General features: G+C 37.0%; 1 protein-coding gene across 1 annotated transcript in view; it reads right to left on the bottom strand.

The window, feature by feature from the left end:
- The window catches only part of LOC134546355 (transcription factor collier), a 497,510-nt gene that overhangs the window by 407,112 nt on the left and 66,490 nt on the right, over positions 1-23,908 (bottom strand). The window contains exon 5 of the mRNA XM_063389143.1: positions 10,942-11,005. Coding sequence (XP_063245213.1) covers positions 10,942-11,005 — 64 coding nt within the window. The remainder of the gene's footprint in view (positions 1-10,941; positions 11,006-23,908) is intronic.

The raw sequence follows: 23,908 nt of genomic DNA, 5'->3' as shown, positions 1-23,908 counted from the left end.
TTAGGTAGCCTACTAGCTTTTACCCGCGGCTTCGCTCGCGTTTATGTCCTTAAATAAGTATCAAAGTTCATTGCAAAGAAAATAAAATAATATGGTAATTAATTGATTTTTTATTGCGTGACTGGGATTATCAGTAATTGAAAATTTCAACATACAATTCAGCTTAAAAAAATTCAAACATGCTTTATTGAATATGTTTCACTATTACAAAAAAATAAATAATTTTAAATACTAACATTTTAAAAAGTTCAAAGTATTAACGTACAATAATTTAATTTTTCTTTGAAAGAGCTTAAATCAGAGTAAAATTCTAGGATTCTCCGGTATACTATGTTATATGTTTTTCTGTCCGGTGAAAATATGTGTAGATTTCGGGCATTGGACACACGTGAACAGGCTACATATAGTTGGCCATGGGAAAAGCATGGCTTTTCCAAATGCACCCCTGCTACCTGCAATGTTTGCCCTTGAGCTTTGTTGATGGTAACAGAAAAACTAAGCCTGGCGGAAAACTGAACTCTTTTGAATTAAAACGGTAGTTCAGTGGGAATGATTGGAAATCGAGGTATGATAACACTTTGCCCTTTACCGACACCTGTTAAAATAGTGGCACCAAGTATATTCTGCCCCAGTTGTGTGATCCGAAGCCTCGTTCCACTACTTAGTAGAGGAGCATCTAGATTTCGCATAAGCATAACTTGTACATTTAGTTTCATTTGAAGTTTATGTGAGGGTACACCCGAAAGTTCTACTGAATTTAAAAACTCCGAAGGATATGAAGTTATTGTATCTATTGACAAATACACCTTCATTTCCCCTTGCACCTCTTTTAAAATATAAGTGTTAATTTTTTTAACATCATTTTTGGGGCCAATATTGCACTTGCGCACAACCACTGATCACTATTTAAATTTTGTTGCAAGTCCGGGAAAACTTGAGTAATAAGATCCACATCATTTTCTACTAAATTAAAAATTTCTCTTCAAAGTAAAATATAACCTCTAGCATCAACGTCTAAAAAACATCACCGAAGAAAATAAACAGACACCTAACCTCAAAAATTAAAAAGTTTAAGTATTGCTTAACGGTGACAGAAAAATAATATTCAATAGTGAATTGACCGCCAGTATAAGGCTACAGTATTATATTAGCGAATTATTTAATTTACTTATTGAAATGCCAGATTGAGTTAAATTTCATTCGAATTACTTAAACTCTCGATCAGACGATCATACGTACCAATATAATTTTTTTTGGCCTTCGGAATTTTTTTTTTATAAAAAGTGCGCACACAATTTAATGATGATCGGTTGAGTAGTTTCCGCGTGAAAGCGTAACAAACCAACAAACAAACAAAATAATTAAACATTCGCATTTATAATATTAGCAGGGATTTAATAGTTTCTGTAATTAATTTTTAAATTATTTCACAGAATGGATTATATTTAGGAACTGTGGTAAGTTTAAGTAAAGAAAACCAAATAGGGCCTAGTCAAGTTCCAGTCTAAGTTGAACACAAAAGAACGGAAGCAGTGGCGTAGCCAGGATTTGTGTATGGGGGGTGTTAAGAAGCATGCCCTCCCCCCCCCCCCCCCCGTACTAAAGCGCGGGGTCCGGGGGTTCTCCCCCGGGAAAATTTGGATTTTAATGTGTAAAATGTGCTAATTTATCAGTTTTCGGTACTTAAATTTAAATAGTGTAATGGTAAATTTTTTATTAATTTTAATATGAAATTTGTTTGAGTGATGAATAAGAAATTAATTAAAGATTTGGGGCTAAGGGGGGGGGGGTTGAACCCCTAACCCCCCCCCCCTGGCTACGCCACTGAACGGAAGGTCCTGGCACGGGCCTGAAGCTAGAAGGCGCCACGTGGCCGCCCGCCACACCCCGAGCTGCAAGTTGTTAGTGCGCGGCCCACAGCCTGGTCGGGCTGTGAGAGGGCCGAGACTGCGGTCTGCCCTGGAGGCGGCCGCAGCCAGTACCTTGGAGATTACCGCCCCCGCCCCCGCCCCCGCGAGAAGGGCAGCTCACCGCCGCCCAAGCGCCGTGTCCGTCCTGCGGCCGACTGCCGGCCAGATGGTTTCCCTATCGAGTTGTGCAGTTGGCCGCATCCTGCTACACTCGCCGCTCAGCTTCGAGCCTTTCCCCTCAGTGTTCAAGGACCACGGCTTTGGCTTTTCACAAATATAACTATCTTCATATAATTGCTTACTCCTCATTCGAGTTTTCCGAAATATATTATGCTGTCTAAGTGATATCGTTTTGATTTGTTTAAAGAGTTTTAAGACCTCATATTCTTTCGTTTATAAAAACTATATTTTCCTCGGCATCTAGAAAAAAAAAACAAAAATTTAAACTGTAGAACAACTCTATTACAACGGTAGCAAATTAGTCTTACATTGTCAGACATTGATGAATATGAATATAGAAATTTTAAAAAAATTAAGATATGTGTAAATGCACTCCATTTTTTTATACATCAGGGATTTTTAACTTTTTTTGTAAATTTTGCGAGCTAAATAAGCATTTTAATGAGATTTTATACTTAAATGCACCCCAATCAGATAGCACATGGGTTCCGATCCTGGGCATGATTACCCCGGCGGTTATGAAAAAGCTATTTTGCGGGAGTAATATTGCTGGTAAAATTGGTATGCATATAATAGAATGACAGATCAGTGCCACGTGGCTTGCACTCTCTCGTGCTGATGAAATCTTTAAAGTCGAAGATGTGTCAGCCAAAGTAGAATTTCTCGAACTATGTGAGGATCACTTTCAAAATGGAATTTCAAAATTATGACCTGTGTACATTTTGGCGAAGAATAGGTACTTAATATCCTATTATAGCTGACAGAGCTCTAAGAATGATAATAACTTTTGCTACCACTTGTAGATGTGAGAGATGTGTCTCAGCTTTAGTAACAGTAAAAACAAAGGCCAGTAACCGTCTCAATGTGGAATAGGACTTCAGATGCGCGTTAGGTTAAACTAAACCTAACATAAAAAACTAACTTGCGAATGCAAAAAAATTACAACCTTCTCATTTACTGTGATTAATTAATGAAGCAAGTACATTGATATTGTAATTGCGTATATTTTTCTGCGATTTTATGATTTATTAATGCTATTTGTATGCACGTTGTTTTCTTCAATAACATTTTAAAGGGAGGTAAAATAAATTTTCCCCGATAGTTCATAGGGGTAAGAAGACTAAAAGTTTTAGAAACAGGGGTAGCACATCTTGGACTAATATATGAACATTATTTCATTTAATAATTATTCATTTCAAAAGTTTTCTTTATTTTTGTACATGACAAGGATCATTTGATATTTTTGTGTCTTTTGTCCGGGGTCACTGCCTACTGCTTCTGGGTTGAAGCCGCGTTCGTGAAAATGATGCGCCCCACGTTTCAGCAGACCATGTTGCAGCCTTCTACAAGGGCGATTAACACCTGAAGCCTGGTGTTCACGCAGAGTGTTTATAGAGCTACTCACAGCGAGCTTTGATTGGTCTCTGTGGGCGACCATGATTGGAAAGGGGGTCCACCCAATCAGGACTAGTCCGCGTAGTAGGTGCAGCAGTGTTGAATGTGGCTTATACTTGAATGGTAACCGTTCATGATTATTGCAAAGCAAAGGACTCCAGACATAACTATTTTCCACCTATTTTCTCTGGGGATGTTGTTGGGGTGCTTGACCTCTGTTGTAAGTATTTAACAGTAATTTCGTGGCGAATCTGATAGCTATTTCTCAATGAACACGGACTTAGATATTTAACATGGGACAAGGAAGCATCGAAATTGACGCATGCTGTTAAATTACGCCCAATTTAAGTACACATTTTTTGTTGCAATAGCGTGGATTAGGGCCTTCTCTATCCAGATTTCATAGATAATGCATTTTTTCCCTGACAATTAAAAAATATTAATACATTTTTATTGGCAATGCAAATAAAGACATCCAACCTAGTGGCATGTTGTTATTCTGTTCCATGCTAGAAGTGCTAGAGGACGGGAGTGGAATGTGTTTGGAGGGAGATGGCAGCGAGGACACGGCAGTTGCGCGGTGCTTGCACGGACCTGCACGGACCTGCAGGTGGTAGGGGGGGGGAGAGAGGGGGTTTCAATTAAAGAAGAAGGGAAGTCAAGGAGAGGAATCAGCGCCTAAGCCGGTCCGCGCGTGGCCACGAGTCCCGGGTATTAGACCCCCCCCCCTCCCCCTGCGCAGCGGGGGAGTCCCCCACCAGAGCCAGGAGACAAGTAGCCGGGGATATTATCCGCAAGGAGCGCCGCCGTTGTTATTGTTCGAAGGCTATCGGCCGAGGGATTAATTACCGTTGGCCGTGTAATTAGCCTGGGAGGGATTACACGGCCCCTCAGCCCGCTCGCCTGACCGCTCCGACACACTCGCCGGTCCCAGAGGGCACCGGGTAGCGCGGCGGTCCTGCCAACACACTCGCGCCGACGTAACTTTCCCTTTCGCGCGCTTGCTCGCCCTGAATTATTCAAACCCCACCCTCCCCCTTCTCACCGCCACTACTGACCGCTGCTTCGCCCGCGCCAGAGGAATGTTCGGTGGCGATTAGATTTGTTAATTTGGGCGGCGCGGGGCTCGGCGCTGCAGACACTCGCGCCTCCGGGAGCTCTGCCCGGCTAGGCGGTCCGCTCTGCGCGTCTCCACCGCGCCGCACCACGCTGCTGCGCAGGGACACAGCAGTGGTCACGAGGTTAGCACTTCCTCTAAAAAAAAATCGAACTAAATAATATATTTTTTTAACAAACCTTTCTTGATCACTAAACAAAATTATGTTTAATTTACTGATTTTTTGAAACATGTGTTTTAATTATATTGGTTTTATGTCTACATATTTTACTTCGATAGAATTGTTATTAAACCTAATTCCTCAGTTTTAGTACAGACATTATTGTTAGCAGACTGATACGTTCTAATCATATTGTTTTAACAATCTTTCAAGCTGAGAATTATGAGCGTAACTATCATGATGTGACCAATTTATCTATTTATAGGTACAATGTGTGGAGAGAAATTAGTTCTGTGCGCATATTTCACACCATCGATATGGTTTTACTAATAATGAGTCGTATTTTTATCCATTACGGGTTGTCGTGATGATTGTACTGCGGTTTACCGTAGCCTTCCCCGGTGAGAGTACTATCACAGACACCCAGTCCTGAAACCAGGGAGATGTTAAAACTGCCCTCCCCGACCGGGAAACGAACCCGGGTCACTTGGCCCAGCAGGCAGACACGCTAGCCACTAGACCAATTGGGCGGACATGGTCTCAATAGTCTATCAATTTCTGTTCAACACGTATAACGTGTTTATTCTCTGCCCTCACATTTAAGCATCAAAAAGATATTAATCACCAACATCCACCAATCAAGCAGCAAATAAAAAAATATTTGAAAAGTAGGCGATGAAGTAGACTTCGATAGTCTTTATCTCTCGGTAGGCCTATATGATATTTGGTAGAAGTAATTTCGTTGGAAAAAAAAAAATACAAATCTATGAATTAAAATGTGAAAAAAGATGCCCGTCCCACCTGTAGCAACATAAAACCGTAAATAGTCACTTTCGTAAACATTAGCGGATATACAAAACGTATTAGAGTGCCAAATGAAACTTTATGATAGTGAAAGTACGCTGGAATGTATTTGGTAAACTAAAATAGCCTCGGTAAAAAGTAATACCAGGTTATATACCTATACGTAGGAACCCTGGCATTAACTCCAATTGTCCCGACAGCGCAGGGGTAGACCGCGCAGTTGAAAATAAAAAGGTGTAACTTTTGACGTCGTAAAAACATCGTCACTGTAAAAAAAATATTCTTTTATAATAACAGATTACTGGATTATGCAAATTGTACTTTAAGCATAAATATGAATAAAATGTTTTGTTTAACTTATTGCTATAATATTATTAATTACACAGCTCTGTCCATTGGATGATTATTTCATACTAGATATGCCTATTACCTTATTTTTTACTTAGAAAAATACAATTTAATTTAATTATAAAAATATAATCATTAGGAAATGAATTTCTATGAATCCTCATAGGTATTAAAAATATGAATTTATAAACGCTTTAATACTTGCTACTATAATGTGTGCGGGGACTGTTTAATGAATTTATAAACGATGATAATAATGTAATAAAATTCCTTGTCGAATGTCAGGTCCAAAGCCGTGGTTTAATATTATTTCGCTTTTACCGGAGCTGTTTCTGATAGTTTAAAATTTCCTTCTGTTTCGTGCGGTTTCTTTATGCCATCTGCGCATAATTTTGGCAATCAATGTTTACGATTAGGCAGGGAATCCTAGCGACGGGTGAAGAAAGTGCGTACTTAAAAAACCTTATATTTATCATGACCGGCATTGAACAGCGTGACTCATTTCTGTGTTGTTTTTTATAAGCCCGGGTTCATAAACTGCGCAAGAAAAGCAATAACGCAAGAAACGCATATTATAATCTTATTTCCAACATGAAAACACGCGAATTTGCTTGTTACTGAGGTCAGATGATTACAGATCACTGGCGAGTACTGAAAGACTCGCACAATTTTTTTTTAAACCTGATGTTTACTATATCAGGTTTAATAAATGAAGGAATCTGAATATAAGAATGTAACACGATCCCTATACAGCAAGTCATCCCTGGTATTACAAATTACATTCTGTTCACAGACGTCTCGAACTGCACATGTCCTGACGTGCCTGTGTGCACGTGTGCACGTGCTTGCTGGAAGAAGCACGGCCTGGTGGCACCGTGCTCCTCGAGTTACCAGAGGCCGCGGGCGGACCGGCTACCTGGGCGGCCCAGGCAGTCCTCCGGGACCAGCTCCCCCCGAGGTCAAACAAAAGAATATGCGCCATTATGGAATGAGATGACTGAAGTAAAAAAAAAAATTATATATATATATATATATATATATATATATATAAAGCTCTTCTACGGGGGGAAAAATGAACTTGCGACGCAGAATCATGAGCGGGTCGAGGTTAATAAAGTTTATCTTTGGCGGAGGTCCTTATTTGTTCAAGGACATTGTTCCAGGACTCCACCGCGGGACTTCTTGGCACACAAGGGCCCCAAAAACTTTCTTCCAGCTAATAATAGCAATAAAAAAACTTTTCCTCGGCGCTGATAAATACGTCATAAACGTCTCCTGTGACTTGAAGGGCGGAGAGCAGATACGGGGGAACGACAGGGGATTTCTTTTTTGTTTTCGGCTCGCGCTGAGCTCCGTCAAGTCGGGCCGCGGACCGCTTCGCACCGCTGGGACCTCTGGGTGGGGGGGGGGGGGGGGGAAGGGAAGGCGGCTGGAGCAGTGCTGCCACCCGCGCGCCGCGGGAAATATGCTCCGAGGTGAATTTCCCAGCGCGCTGTCACTTGAAAAAGTCGCATGCCAGCAGCCCGCCGCTCGCTTACACAACCTCCAGGGTCATCTCGTATGCAAAGTTAGGAGCGACCTTTAGGAATATTTAAACAGCGGCAGGAAAGGTAATTGTAAAATCCTCCTTTTTCTCCATACCATGTTCTTGTGAAGGATAAGCGGGTTGTATTTTTTTTCCTACTGGGTTGTCTTTGTGCACTTGTTACTTTACAAATTAAAAAAGAAAGCTTGATTTGAAACAGCCAGAAAAAAAAAAGAAGTTTATTGTTGCTTCTTTCGTCAGCTACCTGCTCGCCCAATAAAAAATGCTTGTAAAAAACTTATACATTTTTCTAAACTCGTTATCCTAAATGATAAAAGTTTTATTTAACATAATATTATCATTAATTATTTGCAATTTGTTAGTTAATTTTTGTTGTCTTTATTGCATCAATTATTTAAAATGGGAATTCTTACTGAATACCATTTAAATACACATATCAATGTGTGTTCTAACCAGTCAAATAAAAAGAGATCAGTTACGAGCAGTGTACACAAATGTTTCTATGGTTACAATTTTTTTTTTAAATATTTAGCTATAAAACATAAGGATTATCATAGCAATTTAATCAAATAATTAAAAAATTGTCATTTCATCCTTTTAAATTTTAAGGACACGTAGGTTATATTTATTTTGGTCACATGATATTGTAATGCAGTGTATGAAACGTTACGGAAACTGTCCACGTTCAATCGTTCAATTAAATTTACTGAGAATTAAATTTTTTTACGCAGATTTGACGCGACTGGTAGGCACTGGAATAAAAAAAAGTTAAAGCATATGTTGATTAGACTTAACAGCAGAGTCAATGGAAACAACGGGAGCCGAAAATTGTAGAAATTATTCGATCTCATGATATCTGCAACCATTTTCTATTGTAATTTAAATACAGCACGCCGTACATATACAATGTCTATAAACATAGTGTTATTTAAATAAAAAAATGGAAGGCCCCGATTAGTAATTATTGTGGCAAATATGGATACGTAAGTTATATAAAAATATTTCAGTAAGAAACGATTTAAGAACTAAACAGTTCATACATATTCTTTTTGTAGATCCTTTTCTTCCTACTCACCCTACTTGACTTAGCCATGCTAGGTTTAATCAAGAATTATTACTCTTATTTCGAGCGAGTTCTTCTCAGTTTCACGGGACACTTACCACTCAGCTGTTTTAAGTCAATAGAGCCAGTGCCACTAAGACATGATTCCAATAAAACGGCATCATTAGAAGAACTGACATGCACGGTGACTTTCATGAGCTTAAGTACACAGCTGTATCGCGCTGGCGGATGGACAACCCACTGTCCCTCACTTGTGAAGAGGGTCGTGATGCCCTGCGGTCTGAAGACTCTCGCAATCCGTAGCACTTCGCGGTTATCCTGAAGGAGAGCCTCGTTGGTGAAGTCTTGAATCATTCCAGAAGAGTGCGTGGTGATACTCCAAGCAGCTTACCAGTGGTATACCATTTAACCAAATGGTTATGTTAGCTACATTGCAAATACTGTAATATCATTTTAAGAATTTGCTGACGGGTTCGGTTAGGTAAATATAAAATAATTTAAAATTGTGTGAAACTTGAAATAGGCGAAAGGTTGGTTGGTTTAACTACAATAAAGTATACTATTAAATAATTGGGGCAGTTGGTTACGTTGAGCTAGCAACATTTTAATTTTTGTTAATTACTGGTTAACCGTTGAAATAATTTTACAGTATTTCTAATGCAGCTAACCTGACCTAACCTAATCAACCATCAAAACTATTTTACAGTATTTAAAACGTAGTTAAAATTACGCAACTGACCATTCTCATGATATCACAGGTTTGTAATATATAAAACTAACATAAAAACTCGTTAAAATGGTAAAAGTTTGGTAACCTAATTGAAATATTACAAATCCCAGATATAAAATTATTTTAAAACAAGTTAGGAAGTTAATGTAAGTGTATTTGTTTGGTTTGATGAAAGTGGCTCTCCTTGAGAATACCCTCCTCGCCATGTCGCTCGCTCGGTCGAGTGATCAGCTCGCGGTCGTAGCGCCGACACAAGACACTAGTCGTTACTACTTCCGACAGTCGCTGCCTGGCCTCGTTCATTCCTTTATGTGTGCGCATCGCTCACTCGCTATGTGGCATCACAGTTTCTCCTCTGGGCCATAAGCGCCCTCTGGCTGCTCTTAGCGGCTCTTATAGTCGGCCACCGCCACAGGCTGACCAACACTAGCCAGCTTGATACACACGTAGTTGTAGTCGTTCACAGAGTTTAGTTCGAATAAGTCGTAAAATAAATTAATATAATAATTTCATGATATTCGTTTTTAAGTACAATTAAGATCAACCGAAGCCTAGGAGACTCGGGGTCCCCTTTAAAGTCACGTTTTTATTCTCTTCTCTAAGAAGTGCAAACTGAAAAATTATTACAGACTGTTGAACAGACATCGCAGAATAAAAACTGCCAAGCAGAATTTACAACTTGTTAAAAAATATTTTTTTAAACTTTTTAAAACATTTGTGACAAATCATATAAAAAATCCACGTTACAAAAGTAATATTTATTTAAACACATTAATTAGTAATTAGAGGAGCCCTGCAAAATTCGCCTTACTTTTGTCGGCAGTATAAATTTGATACTATTATCAATAAGTTGATACCATTATAGATAAAAACTAAAGATAGGCGTAGTTCGGGTCCGTGACATAGATTTGTCGTGAAAACGTCGGGATAAACATGATGTTGTGAGGTCAACCATCGTTGACGCATTATTAGTCTCGTAGTTAATAAGCGATTCAAATCTGACGGTATTTTTCATACAAGAAAGTTCGACCAACTATCAGTGTAAGGAGCGAATAGAAGTTTTAAAGTGGAAAAAAAAAATTTTTTTTCTTCAATGGACCTCTTCTCTCACGAGCCTGATAATACAAGAAAGAAAATAATAGAAAATCCATTTGACCTAACCATATGCAGTTAGGACAGACGGTAGAATGTAGCGGTACCCAATTAGCTAAATGCATTTGTTTGGTTATCTGCTCGTGCGTAAAGCCTAGCCGGGGTACAGTAAGAGGTCTTTAATCCGGCACGCCCCGGACCATGGATTATCGAACGCCCAGATGGTTTGGTCGGAAACACCAAGTGTTAAGTGTGATGTGTGTAATGCGACCCACTAGACCACAGGACACACTGACTGGAATGCACACTGACAGTAAGGGCGAACTCCGAGTGAACTGCAACACCGGCAGCGCAGTGACTAGACGTGGCAGCCAGGACACACCCAACAACAACATGACCGCCAGTGGCTCGATGGCTGCCGGATTACAGAATTTGTCAAGCAACACATTGCCAGATCAAAAACTTTAATTGCATCAAAATATAACGCGAATTTTGCATACTCAATTTATTGGAGGGTTAAATATAACATCGGCTCCTCGTTCCCAAGAAACATCTCGTGGGCGCTGCGTGCAGAAATGCAGTGACCTGTCACTCACCGTTGGCGTAGAGAAGCTGCAACCTGTACTGGATGCCGTTGTTCGTCTTCTGACCTTCAGTCTCCTGCAACAGTCGAGCACAGGCCGTCACAACACAGCTAGGCCGTCACAACACAGCTAGGCCGTCACAACACAGCTAGGGCGTCACAACACGGCTACACCTGTAGCTTTTGGCGTAGCATGTGTCCTTCGCCGATGCAGCCTTGACTAAAGGATTTTTTATTTAATTCAAAAGCTGCATTCATCGAGAAATTATCTGCAAAATGATATCCAAATTCGTTGGACGCTAACACAACCTGGTATGAATTATATTTTCGAGGTAACAAAATTTTAAAAATTTTTTTTAGACAATTATCAACATTTACACTTTTAAGTTAATCATTTGACAAAACAATTAACAGAAAAGTGTGTGGAAAGCAGTTCACTGGATAAGCAAGAATGTTCACTCAGAGATAGCGCCAGTCCCCGATAAGGTCACAAGGATACGAACGACACATCCTTTCACGAAAGGCTGCATCGGCGATCCAGTAAGGATACATTCAACCAAAGGGAATTCAACATAAATGCTTGAAATGCTTCGAGGTCCACTTTTCAAGGATACTTTAGGGTAAATAGACCTTTAACGAGGTACTCACAAACAGCTCATATGTTCATAAACACTCGTGCGTGTTGAACACCCTCTGGTTACTCATCATTGTTTCCCAACAGCTTGAGTTAGGACATAAGATAATCCATTTAATGTAAAACAACATTTTTAGTGAGGCATTTTTATTTGATATTGTAAAGTTACCATAAATATTTTATAAAATTTAGTTTTGCTCATTAACGCCTTCGTATATATGCGGTAGGCAGATTACGCAGTACACAATTTGAAATTCCTGGCACATCCATGACACACCGGGATTCGAACCCAGACCCTTCTCACTGCAGTCGGCACCTGCACCAACTTCGTCTCTGAGGTCGGCCATCAGCAAAATGTTTAAAGCCGAGGTAGTGTTGGTAGTTTACACGAGAGGAACTGGAGGTGGCAGAAACAAGTCGAACGTCGTTTATCGAACATCTTTGATCATCTTACGCCTGACTGAAAACTTTTGAAGAAACCGCTAAAGTCGATTGGACGAGATATAGCAAACCTGATGGTCATGGGTATAATATCCATAATGTGCACGAATGAATGCCCTCTTCCCAACATTTGTGATGCGACCGTAAAATAAATGAGTTTTGCAAACCCTCATATAAGTGGCTGGGTGCTCTTTATTGAGGTTTTCTTTAGTGTGGTACATTCTGGAACACGGCAATGGTGGAGCCGTATGTTTTCGGCATTGAAAATCTCATTAAATATGAAATAAAGAGCATTACAGTTAATTCATCAAATTTTAGCGGGTTAACAAACATGATTTGTAGGAAGTATTTACCGAATTATATCTGTCGTTTAAGCAAAATAAAAAAAATAAAAAACGTAAATATACTTAGTGTTATAAAATGCGTTTTAATATGTTCCAGATTAATATTATAGTGATTCCATATAAGTAAAACTTCTTATATGTGTGGAAAATTTATAGTATTGCAGCACTGTTAAGCAGAGGGCGCTTGGAAAGGCGTGGTCCGGTGGCCTGCAGGAGGACTCAGTGGTCGATGCCTACAGGAATGTCCTTGAAGAGATCCTGGCTGGCCCGTGGGCTGACAGCGCGCACGGGGGTTCAGGAAGGTAAGGACACGCAGCGACGCATCAGCCACGCTCTGGTAATTTATTAACAGAAGCGAGCGCCGCTGTTGCAGCACCGCAATTACCCGCCGAGATGTCACCAGATAGGGCGCGCCTGTCCCTTCCCCCTGCGGCGCCAATCAAGTGACAACACTATTGCATCGACAGTGTTGCCAGATCGCTATCTCGTCATTATGAAAAGGGGGAATGATAAAAAAGGGACGAACAAGAGGCGGTGGAGGACTTGGATAATGGGCTTGGGCAGGATGACCCCGGTGACGTCACATCTGCGATAAGCCTCCCCGCACCGCGCGAGCGACCCGTGACCTATCTGCGTGCCGCGCATGCGCGGTGCCGTCTGCGCTCCAATACCTGCGCATGACCAGTCCACAGCCCTCTGTGGCGCTCTTTCGCTTGTTACCCCTTCTGCGAGGGAGTTAGTATTGCCTAATGCTGTGATGACTGAAGTATTCATTTCTTGTTCTAGACTTATAACCAGTATAAAAGTAAAGCCATGGTGGACTAGGCTAAACTGGTGGCAACTAGTGAGTTTATTTATTTGAATTTTTTTTATTTTTTTATAATATAAGTATATGTATCCAGCCGAATTGCGTAGCGCAGTTGGTTGAAACACCTACTTCGCTGCGAGGGCTTCTATGTTCGAACCTCGTGTTTGATATGGAGGTGTGTGCCGTATTAGGCAAAGTTTAGACTATAAAAAAAATCTTGTAAATCTAAAGTTATTTTTACCTCTCTGCTTTATATATAGCTACACAAATATTTTATAACATTCAAAAGCTTTTAATATTCCTAGTTTCTCTGACAATTTTCAAACCCCCGTCACTCATCCTGAAATGTCGCCCTGCGGAGCTATGATGCCAGCGAGGTCTCGATACTGTCGCAGCCAGACCCGGCGAACTGTCAACTGGACTGCTGGGGTAACATAATGATTACAGCGGCGTTAAGGCGGGAGGACGCAAGGACGGGCATTCACTCGCCGACGAGAGGACTGCTGACAAGAGTGCCCTGCGAGGTGACAGGGTGTTGCGTCACTCTGCGATGCGTCGCAAAGCTATGTGAGTGGCGTCAGTTCATGCAATATGATGAGGTCAGAATGATTATCTTTGACGTGAATACGTCTTTTAAGTTTGAAAAGTGTAGTAAAAATAAAATGTGCTAGAGTTGGAAACGTTATAAAATATAAACTGGGCTCAGTATACCTATTCCAGTTGCATACATACATCGGTAGGGTGAGAGTTAACGCACACGCCATTGTAATCATGGTTTTGTATATTCACAGGTCACTACCAGTAATAAATTAGTTTCTCGGACGTTCGCTTCCGAGTGACTCATCTTCTTAAGGGGCCTCCCTAGTAGCATCAGAAGTTAGCGGAACACTATGTTTTTAAAATAATGATGGGACTTTATTAATCGACACTACGAATCTGAAAATTTTTCACCCACGAGAAGATAATACACGAATTGTCTGTATACTTTTACATTTTTGTTTTTTTCTATCAAAATATGAAATAAAAAATCACCAACTTGTCCAACTTTGGGGTCATTTTATACTGCTTAGGAAAATGACAGAAAAAAAGTACAAGTCTAGAAAAAAAGATAATTTTTTTCTGAAGAAATTCATGTATTTAAAACATATAGTCATCGCTTTGAATTCCGAGATATCTTTTCCACAATTTCTGCAAATCCTGAAAGTTTTCCACCGTCTCGTGCTGCCGCTCGGCGAAGCCAGCTCGCAGTCCAGGTAGCGTGGTGGTGGACCCTGGCCCGGAGGGGAGGCAGGCTACCTGTGTGTGCGTGCGTGCGTGAGAGGGAGACAACCCACAACCGGCACCGGCACCGGTAAAAGATAATCCCCTGACCGAAAGAAATTCTCAGAATTGCTTTTAGTGTGCCTCGCCACAGTACCATGTGCTCGACTTACTCTGTGACTATATTCGTGTATCTCTAAAACATTGCTTTTGTTTAAACAACAAATATCCTAAAGCTTACCATACTAGATCATGTATTACGAAATAAAGTATTGAAACTAATCAATCAACACATTGAAATTTGTCCTACAAACTATTTATTGGTGGCTTTACAGTCTCGCTAGCTAATTCGACAAAATTTATATTTAATTTTTAACATGAAAATACACTTCAATTTTTTCCTTTTATTTTTAATAAAAATTCAAGAAAAAATTATTATACTACCCAATATTTTTTAAAATTATTTTAGTTTTCTAAAATGATTTTACACATCTTACAACGCCGGGGAAAAATTTTATACTGGTATTAACCAAATGGTTAACTATTTACAAAAGTTTTGATACTTAAAAATGTAGGTTTTATATCAAATGTATCTTAAATTAAAAGAAAAATCGTATTTTGAAAACTAAATGTCATTTTGCTATGCTTTTTGGTTAGATAGATATCTGATTGTCTGCACTGTTTTAAAAATGTTAATGGAATGATAAATAAAAAATAAAAACTAGGGAAGTTCTATATTAAATAAGCTAGTCAGAATTATGTAAATGTTCCTCCTGGCGCAGGAATCACGTGGAGGATTGAAGATGATGTCAGTGACCGATCGCTCACATATGTAGTTATGGATGGTACGTTATTAATTACAAAATTCAAAAACCATTTTGAAGTTAAAAAGTATAATTAGTGGCAATGTTTAATAAAGATGACGTAAATTTTTAGATAAACTTATTTCTACAGCTCGATTAATTAATAAGGGCAGGAAATAAATTTTTTACAGCAATTATACAAAATTATTAAAAAAATTTAAACCACAATTAATTTATCCAAAAACCAAAATTAAGTAAATATTGCCCACACATTCCACGAAAGAACCTTGCAAATTATTTTTGTTAGATGCATTATTTTGCATTCAAGTTCTTTATTTTTTAATACTTCACCTACTTATAATTGTTACATATTTGGCACATGGTCCGTCACGCCCAATTAAAGGGCCTGAATAAGTAGAACGCGTTTCTGATCAAATTGCACGCCTGTGACTTTACCTGCAACCCGGAGCGGTGTGAAATAAATTATTGTACATTCGTGACGTTGGCAATCAACTTATGACTTTATGAGTTAAAACCAAACATAACTATAACGGATAATCAAAGAAATTTTCAAATTTTGAAAGCTTGTTCTGTTTTTATATAGTACACAAAGCAGTTAAACCATAAATTATTTGTTGTTGAAAAAAAATAATCCTTAACCCTTCATTCTTTTTTTCATTTATTTTTATTACCAGATATTTCCGTGTAAGTAATACTTATATATATAACAATATAGCAATCTAGAAAAAAAAATTAAGGTAGCCTTATTCCAAATATGTTATGATAGACGTTAGTTAACTAAGAATATAAATTCGCTTTACAACCACAGCTTGTACACAAGTAAAAAAAAAACATGGTTCTACTTACAGGCCGTATTGAACGTAGGGTAGGTTTATGACAAATACAACAGCAATAAACATATGGCTGAGTCTGCTTTCATGTACACTTTTTTTTAAGTTATCACTTTTAAAGCGGGTAAAGGGTACCTATCAAGTAGCTTAGCATTAACCAAAGTGAATGTCGTGCGCCAGAAAATGTTCGAACTATGTATTATTTGTATCACTGTTGCGTTACAGACCTGCAACTTTTTTCAGTGCGCGATGTCACTCTCATGTAAAAATATGTCGTGTTTAGCGAAAACGTGTTCGAATGAATCCACATCGAGCTGCCAAAGAATACCTATCGATGTCGGCAACATACATAAGTATACAAACCAACGTTTACAAGTGTATTCATACGTAAGTATAAAACTGGCGGCGGACCATGATGCAGTTGGTTCTTCGCGTACATCCCACTGACGGTATAAGAAGCGTCAAAGATCTTATATGGCTATTCTGTAAAATTGTATGTCATTTCACTGCCTGCTTTAGACAAACAACATCCATTACTTTTAGCTTTGGCTTGAAAAGAATTACTCCGGCCGGCTTTCTTATATGACTTATTTCAGCTCCTCGTGCGACCAGTGTGTATAATTTGCCGCGGCCTTATCTTTGGGTGAAAGTTATTTGGAAGGGAAGTTGTATCGGTAATGTTCATCAAGTATTACATAACAATTCGACTTAGATACGCACATGTGTTTTTAAAAATATATGTTTAATAACTTGCAATACAAAGTATGTGTTGAATTTCATGTATTGAATTTTTTTTACATTATATACGAACATAATAATCACAATATTTCATGAGAAATTTTTAAAACATTTTAAAAAGCAATCTCTTAATTTCTTCCACACCTCATGGTTAACCTTACTATTTTATTTCATGTTTCAGTTGATTTAAACTGTTTGGAATCATAATATGACGGACAATGAAGAATATTAGTTTCAGTAAATTTTATGAGAGGATTTACTTATTACATTAAATATACCTCAATTTTTACCTCAAAGGAAAATAGTTGCATATCATTAAATGATAAATATTTGTTTCCCATTAATATAGTTTATGAACATAACTTATTGTTATAATACCTACATTAGATAAATTGTGTTTTTGTAATGCTCTCCTATTTCAGTAAAATTTTTGGGCAAATTGAATAGCATATAGTCGATCTTTAACATAAGCTTTGGGAATACATAAATATAATAAATTATGTTCTCGTGATTTTAACAATTAAATATTTCTTCGCATGAAAAAATTAATTAACTAAAAATATTTCAGTAATTTATACTTAAGGACTAAAAAATTTTATTTTTATAATATATAATAATATTGTATGTATGTATACTTTTCTGAAAAAAGTAGATTCAAGAAAACAAATTTTCTTTTTTTTTAATTTTGTTCTTGAACTTACTTGACAAGCGATATTGAACTTCAACTTTATACTTTCGGTATAGCACTTTTCGATTTATTTTCTCCAAACGGGAATTAAAAGTAAAGAATAAATAACATTTTCCTCTATAATTATTGCAGCCGTATACTGAAAAGTTTAACTTTCCTTTATTTGCATGACGCGGAGCTCCTAACTACACAAAATTTTTGTTATTTATTTTGAACGTTGTATTTATGTTTCCTTACAAACTTAAATGAACCTCTTAACATTTAATTTCATCAAAAGTTATACAATATAAGTATCAAGTTAAAATATTTTTAAGTGTAGTTGTGGCTATTTTGTTGTTGAAAATGACACTCTTAAGTTTGAATGAAAGTGAGACATGATAAAATTATATTTGTAGTTAAAAACAGATAATTCATTTCAAATTCAATCTTTTGTTACATGCATATTTCCTAATAAATTTGACAATATATTAAATTCTATGCATTTGAATCAATTCGTATATTCTGCAGCATTAATTCCTATAAGCAAATACTTATTACGTACAATGTACTTTTAGTCCTGTCGTATAGTTATGCAAAAAATCGTATCAAAAGTATTGTTTCTTCTATGCGGTTATGGTTGAAAAAGAAAAAAAAGTAATTTAATTTATTTTTAAATTGGGTTGTCAGTAAGAACACGTATTTTGTGTAATACGACATATATTATTCTGTTTATTAAAACATTACTATCGATAACTCTATTTTAGATTTATCTGTCTATGTTATATTTCAAATTGATTCTTTTTCTTCGGCTTATGACAGCAGCAAATTTTGTTTTATCGCATATATAATGTTTTTATGTTTTGCATATTATAATTAATGAGTTAGTATTGTTGGCGGGTGAGGCTTTTTCACAAATGGACGCGTTCTTGGCGGCTAGCAGGTAGGACGCGTGTATTACGCAGGCTGGATAGGGAAGTACGACTGCGGGCGAGCTCCATGATAGAAGCAACGGGAGTAGTAGCACTCGGCTATTTGTATAGGTTGGGATAGCTGTGCGAATGGTAGAACAGACCACGGGACTATGGTGAGGAAAAAAGTCCCAAGCTCGACATCCCGACGATGAGACCGTTTACGAACTGTCGATGGATCATCAGGAAAGTTAACAACTTCTTCAGAAACTTGAGTCCCTCTTTCAAAATTCAGTTTAATACCTGGAGATGACTATATTCGGTGTTCTACCAAGCGAAGCATACTCTTAGTTCATTACTAGTTGATGTTTAATATTTTGACGCAAAATAAAATTGTGAATCAGCTTACTTTGCTCATGCCAGGTTTTACAAGTTTTGTCAAAGTTAATTAAATGAATAAAAATTGTGTCCCTTTGTTGCTGGCTACCCGCAAGAAATTATCATGGTGAATAATAATAATTTTAAGTCGACATGTAATATTATGATTTTTATGGGATTGTGTTTTGGTAATGGTGTGTGTAACTGTCTTGTGTATTTTATTAAATTCACTTCACGTAACGAATTGTCTGAACGTAATGTTATTGTTTGTTTGTTTTAATATTTCGTTTTATTGAACAAAGATACATAGTTTGCCACTTCGAGCGACTACAGAAATGACAATACAATTAGTTTACAGTGTTCCAAACATTTTAGTTTCCTCTACTGTACATGGGGCGAATATTTTTTATGTTATGTTTACTGAAACCATTTTACGCGCTAAGTGAGATGTTGCGATTGAGTATAAGGGAAAATATGTCTTAAAACCCTGCGTAATGTTATGAATTCCATTCATTCGTTTACTCTGTGATCCGGAGGGTCTAATGTTAAGACTGAATACATGTGCACTTCCTCTATGTTGAGTGGCTTCATTGAGATGAAAGCAAAGCTCACGTTGATGAAATACTTATTTATTAAAAAATAAAAATGTTGTTTTATGCTTCAATTTCTGTTAGTGTCGTACACAGATTAAACATGTAATGCAGAGTTCCTCAGTTTTATGTATATTGAAATTTGCTCATGTGTAGAGTAGTTATTAAAAGCATAAAAAACATATATGACGAATTGTTGTGTATTATTTCCATTAGGCGTGACCATGAAAATAGATAAGATTTTATCATTATGTGAAATCTACATTTGAAATGTTGGCGTTTAAATATTTATGAAAGCGTGTGATCTTAAAGCACTATTTATCTATTTAGGAAGTAGGTAGTTTTTGATTTTAGAAGGGTTTTTTAAACAAACAACTAAATTAATTCAAAAATTTGAACTACTGCAAGCAAAAAAATACTTTATTCCATTTTTATTTTAAAATTAGCCATTCTATTCTACCTTGCTTACACTCTATTATCGAAAAAGATTTTTTTTTTGACAGAGATGAATACCGTAAATTAATACACAAAACATACATGTTTTCGTATGATACAATAACAGCTAGTGACAGTGACGAAACCAAAATTATTTTGATAGTTTGTATAGAAAATCCCCAACAGTAGTGGTGGTATATTTAGGAATTTCTTTGTAGATGGGTACTATTCCACAATAAAAATGAGTTATCGTCAATTATCAAAGCAGCCATATTTCGTATATTCTTTGACAGCCTAAATACAGCACCAAATGACGTACTTGGCTAAAAATTAATTCCAGCTGCATGTGTACATTCCGGGAGGAGGGGAGAATCTCAGGGTGACCCGAACCTCCCTGAAATAAAAAAAGTCCGTCTGAGGGGGCCCGCTTGCATTTGCAAAATCTTCACGTTATCCCGTGGGCCTCATGGGAATCCTACAGATTTTCGCCCGTGATTCCAGCTATACATTTCACTGACACCTTGAGCACAACAGTCAGTGCACACTGAGTTCTTCCATACCACCCGCACTTGTCTTCGATAAAATCTGAACTCAGGTGGATTCAGCGTGACTGACTAAGCCTGCAGTCTGAATCCACCTGTAGGCCGCTGTTGCAACAGCTAATAAATTTACACTGCTCGTAGTGAACAGTCTGTATGTAACTCGAAACGGGATTCCAGTTCATTCGTGTATACTTATTCATCATATTATGCAACGTTAAAGTCATTAAAAAAATATGCAAAAATAAAATAAAATGCTAAACATGTAATAAGAGCCAGAAAATAATAATATGCAGTAATATTTAGTGTAACTAAATACGACGTGAACCCTAGAATACAAAGTTGACGATGTGTCGTTGGTGGGAACACTTGTTTGTTCCTGACATTTTTTTCTTTACAGAATTTAAAAGTGAGTTTGACATGCACTTTTTCTTCAGGAAGTAAGTTAAAAATTTTTTGTCGTTATTGCGATTTAAAAAGTTGATTTGTGTCTAAGAGTAAAAATAATTAATATTATTTTCATCAATTTATTCCCAATTTTATTACTCAATTATTAGTAGGATGTGATTTCTCGTCGCGGTGCGGAATACTTTTATGAATGAAAGCATAACTGTTCGTGCAAAACAATTCATCACACAAATGTCAGTTCGAAAGTATAATGTTGGAAATTTTTTTAATGATATAATTTTTGCATTTTTTCCCCCCTGAAAACACAAGCTAACACATCGATTGTTGGTGACAGCATTTTTTGTAATGTATGTAAATCTCTTAATTATGTAGAACGTTAATTAAAAAATAAAAATACATGTTTTAAACAGAATTGACGATTGTTTGCATTTCATGGATATGGACTGGATCGCAACACTAATTTAATGTTTCAAGTTAATAAACACTGTCAGGAAGCAAGCAAGGCAATGCGAGAACATTATCCTTTTGGTTGAATGTAGCGAAAGGGAAAAGCAGTCACCTTTCTTGCCACGATCTTGTTCGCAGATAACGCAGGTATAAGTAGTAAATGGACTCCACACAATGACAACCCTCTCATTTTTCCGCCCCCCTCGCTGAAACGCCCTCTCCCCCCTCCACCACGGCGCAGGCGACAGGCTCAGGTATATCGCCCCGCCCAACCACTGGCCGTAGCACGTGGCCAGTGGCCCACCGCGCTAAACATTTTTACTAGGGAGGCCCCTTAAGAGCAGATATTGGACACACGTTTTAACCAATTTGTATAAAATATATTTTTTTTCTGCAAAAAATAGTTAACTATTCACCATGTTTTTTAAAAATTAAAATACGTTCACAATATAATGACTGTGAGACAAAATTACGAAGAGGTGTGAGAAATAATTAAAACGGAGAGCCATGTGGCCTATTTATACAATAGTAATTGCAATAAGCGACAATGTAAAGAACGAGCATGCTGTGACTACGCAAAAAGGTGCCCCACGGACTTGACTGTGCAGTAGTCGCGGGCACTGCCACAGCATGGAGTGGTCTGGTTCCTCGACCTCGTGTACGATTACTGCAACTATTCTTATATCGTAATGATCGCTGTAACAGAAATATGAAAACTGTAGTTTATGATTAAAATATAAATATTGCATTTACCGTGTGTATTTCATTTATTGATATATATATATATAAAGACTGCAACAAAAAAATTATATTGATATTGAAATTATAAATTTTTATTGGAGCTACTGCCATTTTGAAATTCACATTCAAACCACGTTTTCACGTTCAACGCTGTGTCTCGACACAACCTAGAACCTACCCCAATTTTTTCCTGTGTTTTTCCCTTTCATATATAGTTATTTTTTAAAGCTCGAAATGTGTCTGAAACTGGCACTAAAAAAATTTACGAAATGATATTGCGATAAAGCTTCTTATGAGTACTTTACCGACATGTTTATTTCTTTATCTTTATTTGTAGTCCAAATATTTACTGAGTCATGGCTTAACTTGGCATGGTAGCACGGTGGTAAGTTGTGAGCTTCGTAAACATGAGGTCCGTGGTTAATATCTTGTCAAATCAAGAAATTTTAATTATTTGTAACATTGTAATATAAAAATGTTAAACCTGCCAAATAATGTTAATATTTGTTTGTAGGAAGTATTTACACACTGATTTTAGTCGTTTAAGCAAAAACATATAAATAAATATACACTCAATTTTATTTTTTTTTAAATGTTAAATTATGATAAAGGTTAACATTTTAGCGTGAAAGTTAATAGTATTTAATGTCTAATGAATTTGAATAAAAGGGGTAGTTTTTAATACCTATAATTCCTTGTCCATAACAAATTAAAATCCGTGATCTATTAGACTGGAACATTTAGTTTGTAAAATACTTCAAGATAGCGCCACATACGTAATGCTTTAGAGTATCAAAAAAATGTTATATAGCTTTGACGCCATGTTCATTGAAACACAATTTTCCTTGATAATAAATTATAGGCATTTTTAAATTTTCTTTTGACTCTTCAAGTACACAAAATGTATTTCAGGGTAGTGTCACTACCATAAAGTTAAATTTGGCACACCAGTACACTTAGTCCAACACCTTGACGACTTCGGCTCATGGTTATAGGAGTTTCTTAATGCATGGGCATTAGTTTTTCAACCTGCCAGATTACCGTTGTGTAATGAGTGCTTATTTCATTGCATTTATGGTGCATACTAAAATTTCAACCCCAATGCACCTAAAACGTATAACCTCAAAAACTATAGTACCATCTTGTTAACTAGAATTATATACCTATAGGTTTTAAAATGGGAGATTTTTTACAGTTTTTCCTTTAAATGAACAGTTTTAATATATTTATCACGCTCGGCATTGTTTTAAAGAATTATACCTTAAATTTGATATCCTAGTTTCGTATTTTAAGTTTATTTGCGATATGAGAACACATGAATCTGCTCATTACCGAGTTTAGATATATAGGCCTACTCTTCACTGGCGAGTAGTGGAAAATTAGCTCACAATTTTTTTTTGTAATTTTGAATAAACAAATGTTTTTCTAATTAAAATTTTTGTCGTGCAGATTGTACAAATAATTAAATGTGTATTTTTGCAGAATTGTTTCTAGAAAACTTATAGTGCTACAGGTGTCAGTTAAAATACTCAAATGCGCATCTCTTATATCAATAACATACGTGTTAAAATTACACATTTGGATGTGAAATTACAGATACAAGTGTTAAATATATCAGTCTAGTCTGGTTGAATATAAACAAATATGTGACTTTTAAAGTGCATATTTGTCACAGTAATTAACGACTAGTTAATGGTAAAAATACATAGTAATATTGACAATAACGCATTTAATTTACATTAGATTATAGTTCAACACATCGTTTAGAAAGTGGTATTCCTATTACATACTAATTATCATTGTTATAGATGGTCGATAGATGAAGACAGACTGAATGTGATGTCATTTAACAGTAAAAATGTAAGTTATTGCTGAAATACACAAAGTTCTGAACAGAATTGACCTATAAAAATTGGATATTCAATGTTACTTATTTATAGTTTGTGTGAATTTACCTAATATTGTAGTAAAAATGAACTGGTATTTGT

Source organism: Bacillus rossius, chromosome 1, assembly GCF_032445375.1.
Source record: "Bacillus rossius redtenbacheri isolate Brsri chromosome 1, Brsri_v3, whole genome shotgun sequence".
NCBI lineage: Eukaryota > Metazoa > Arthropoda > Insecta > Phasmatodea > Bacillidae > Bacillus > Bacillus rossius.
Note: the sequence above shows the minus strand (reverse complement) of the source record. Positions and strands in the feature narration are given on the sequence as shown.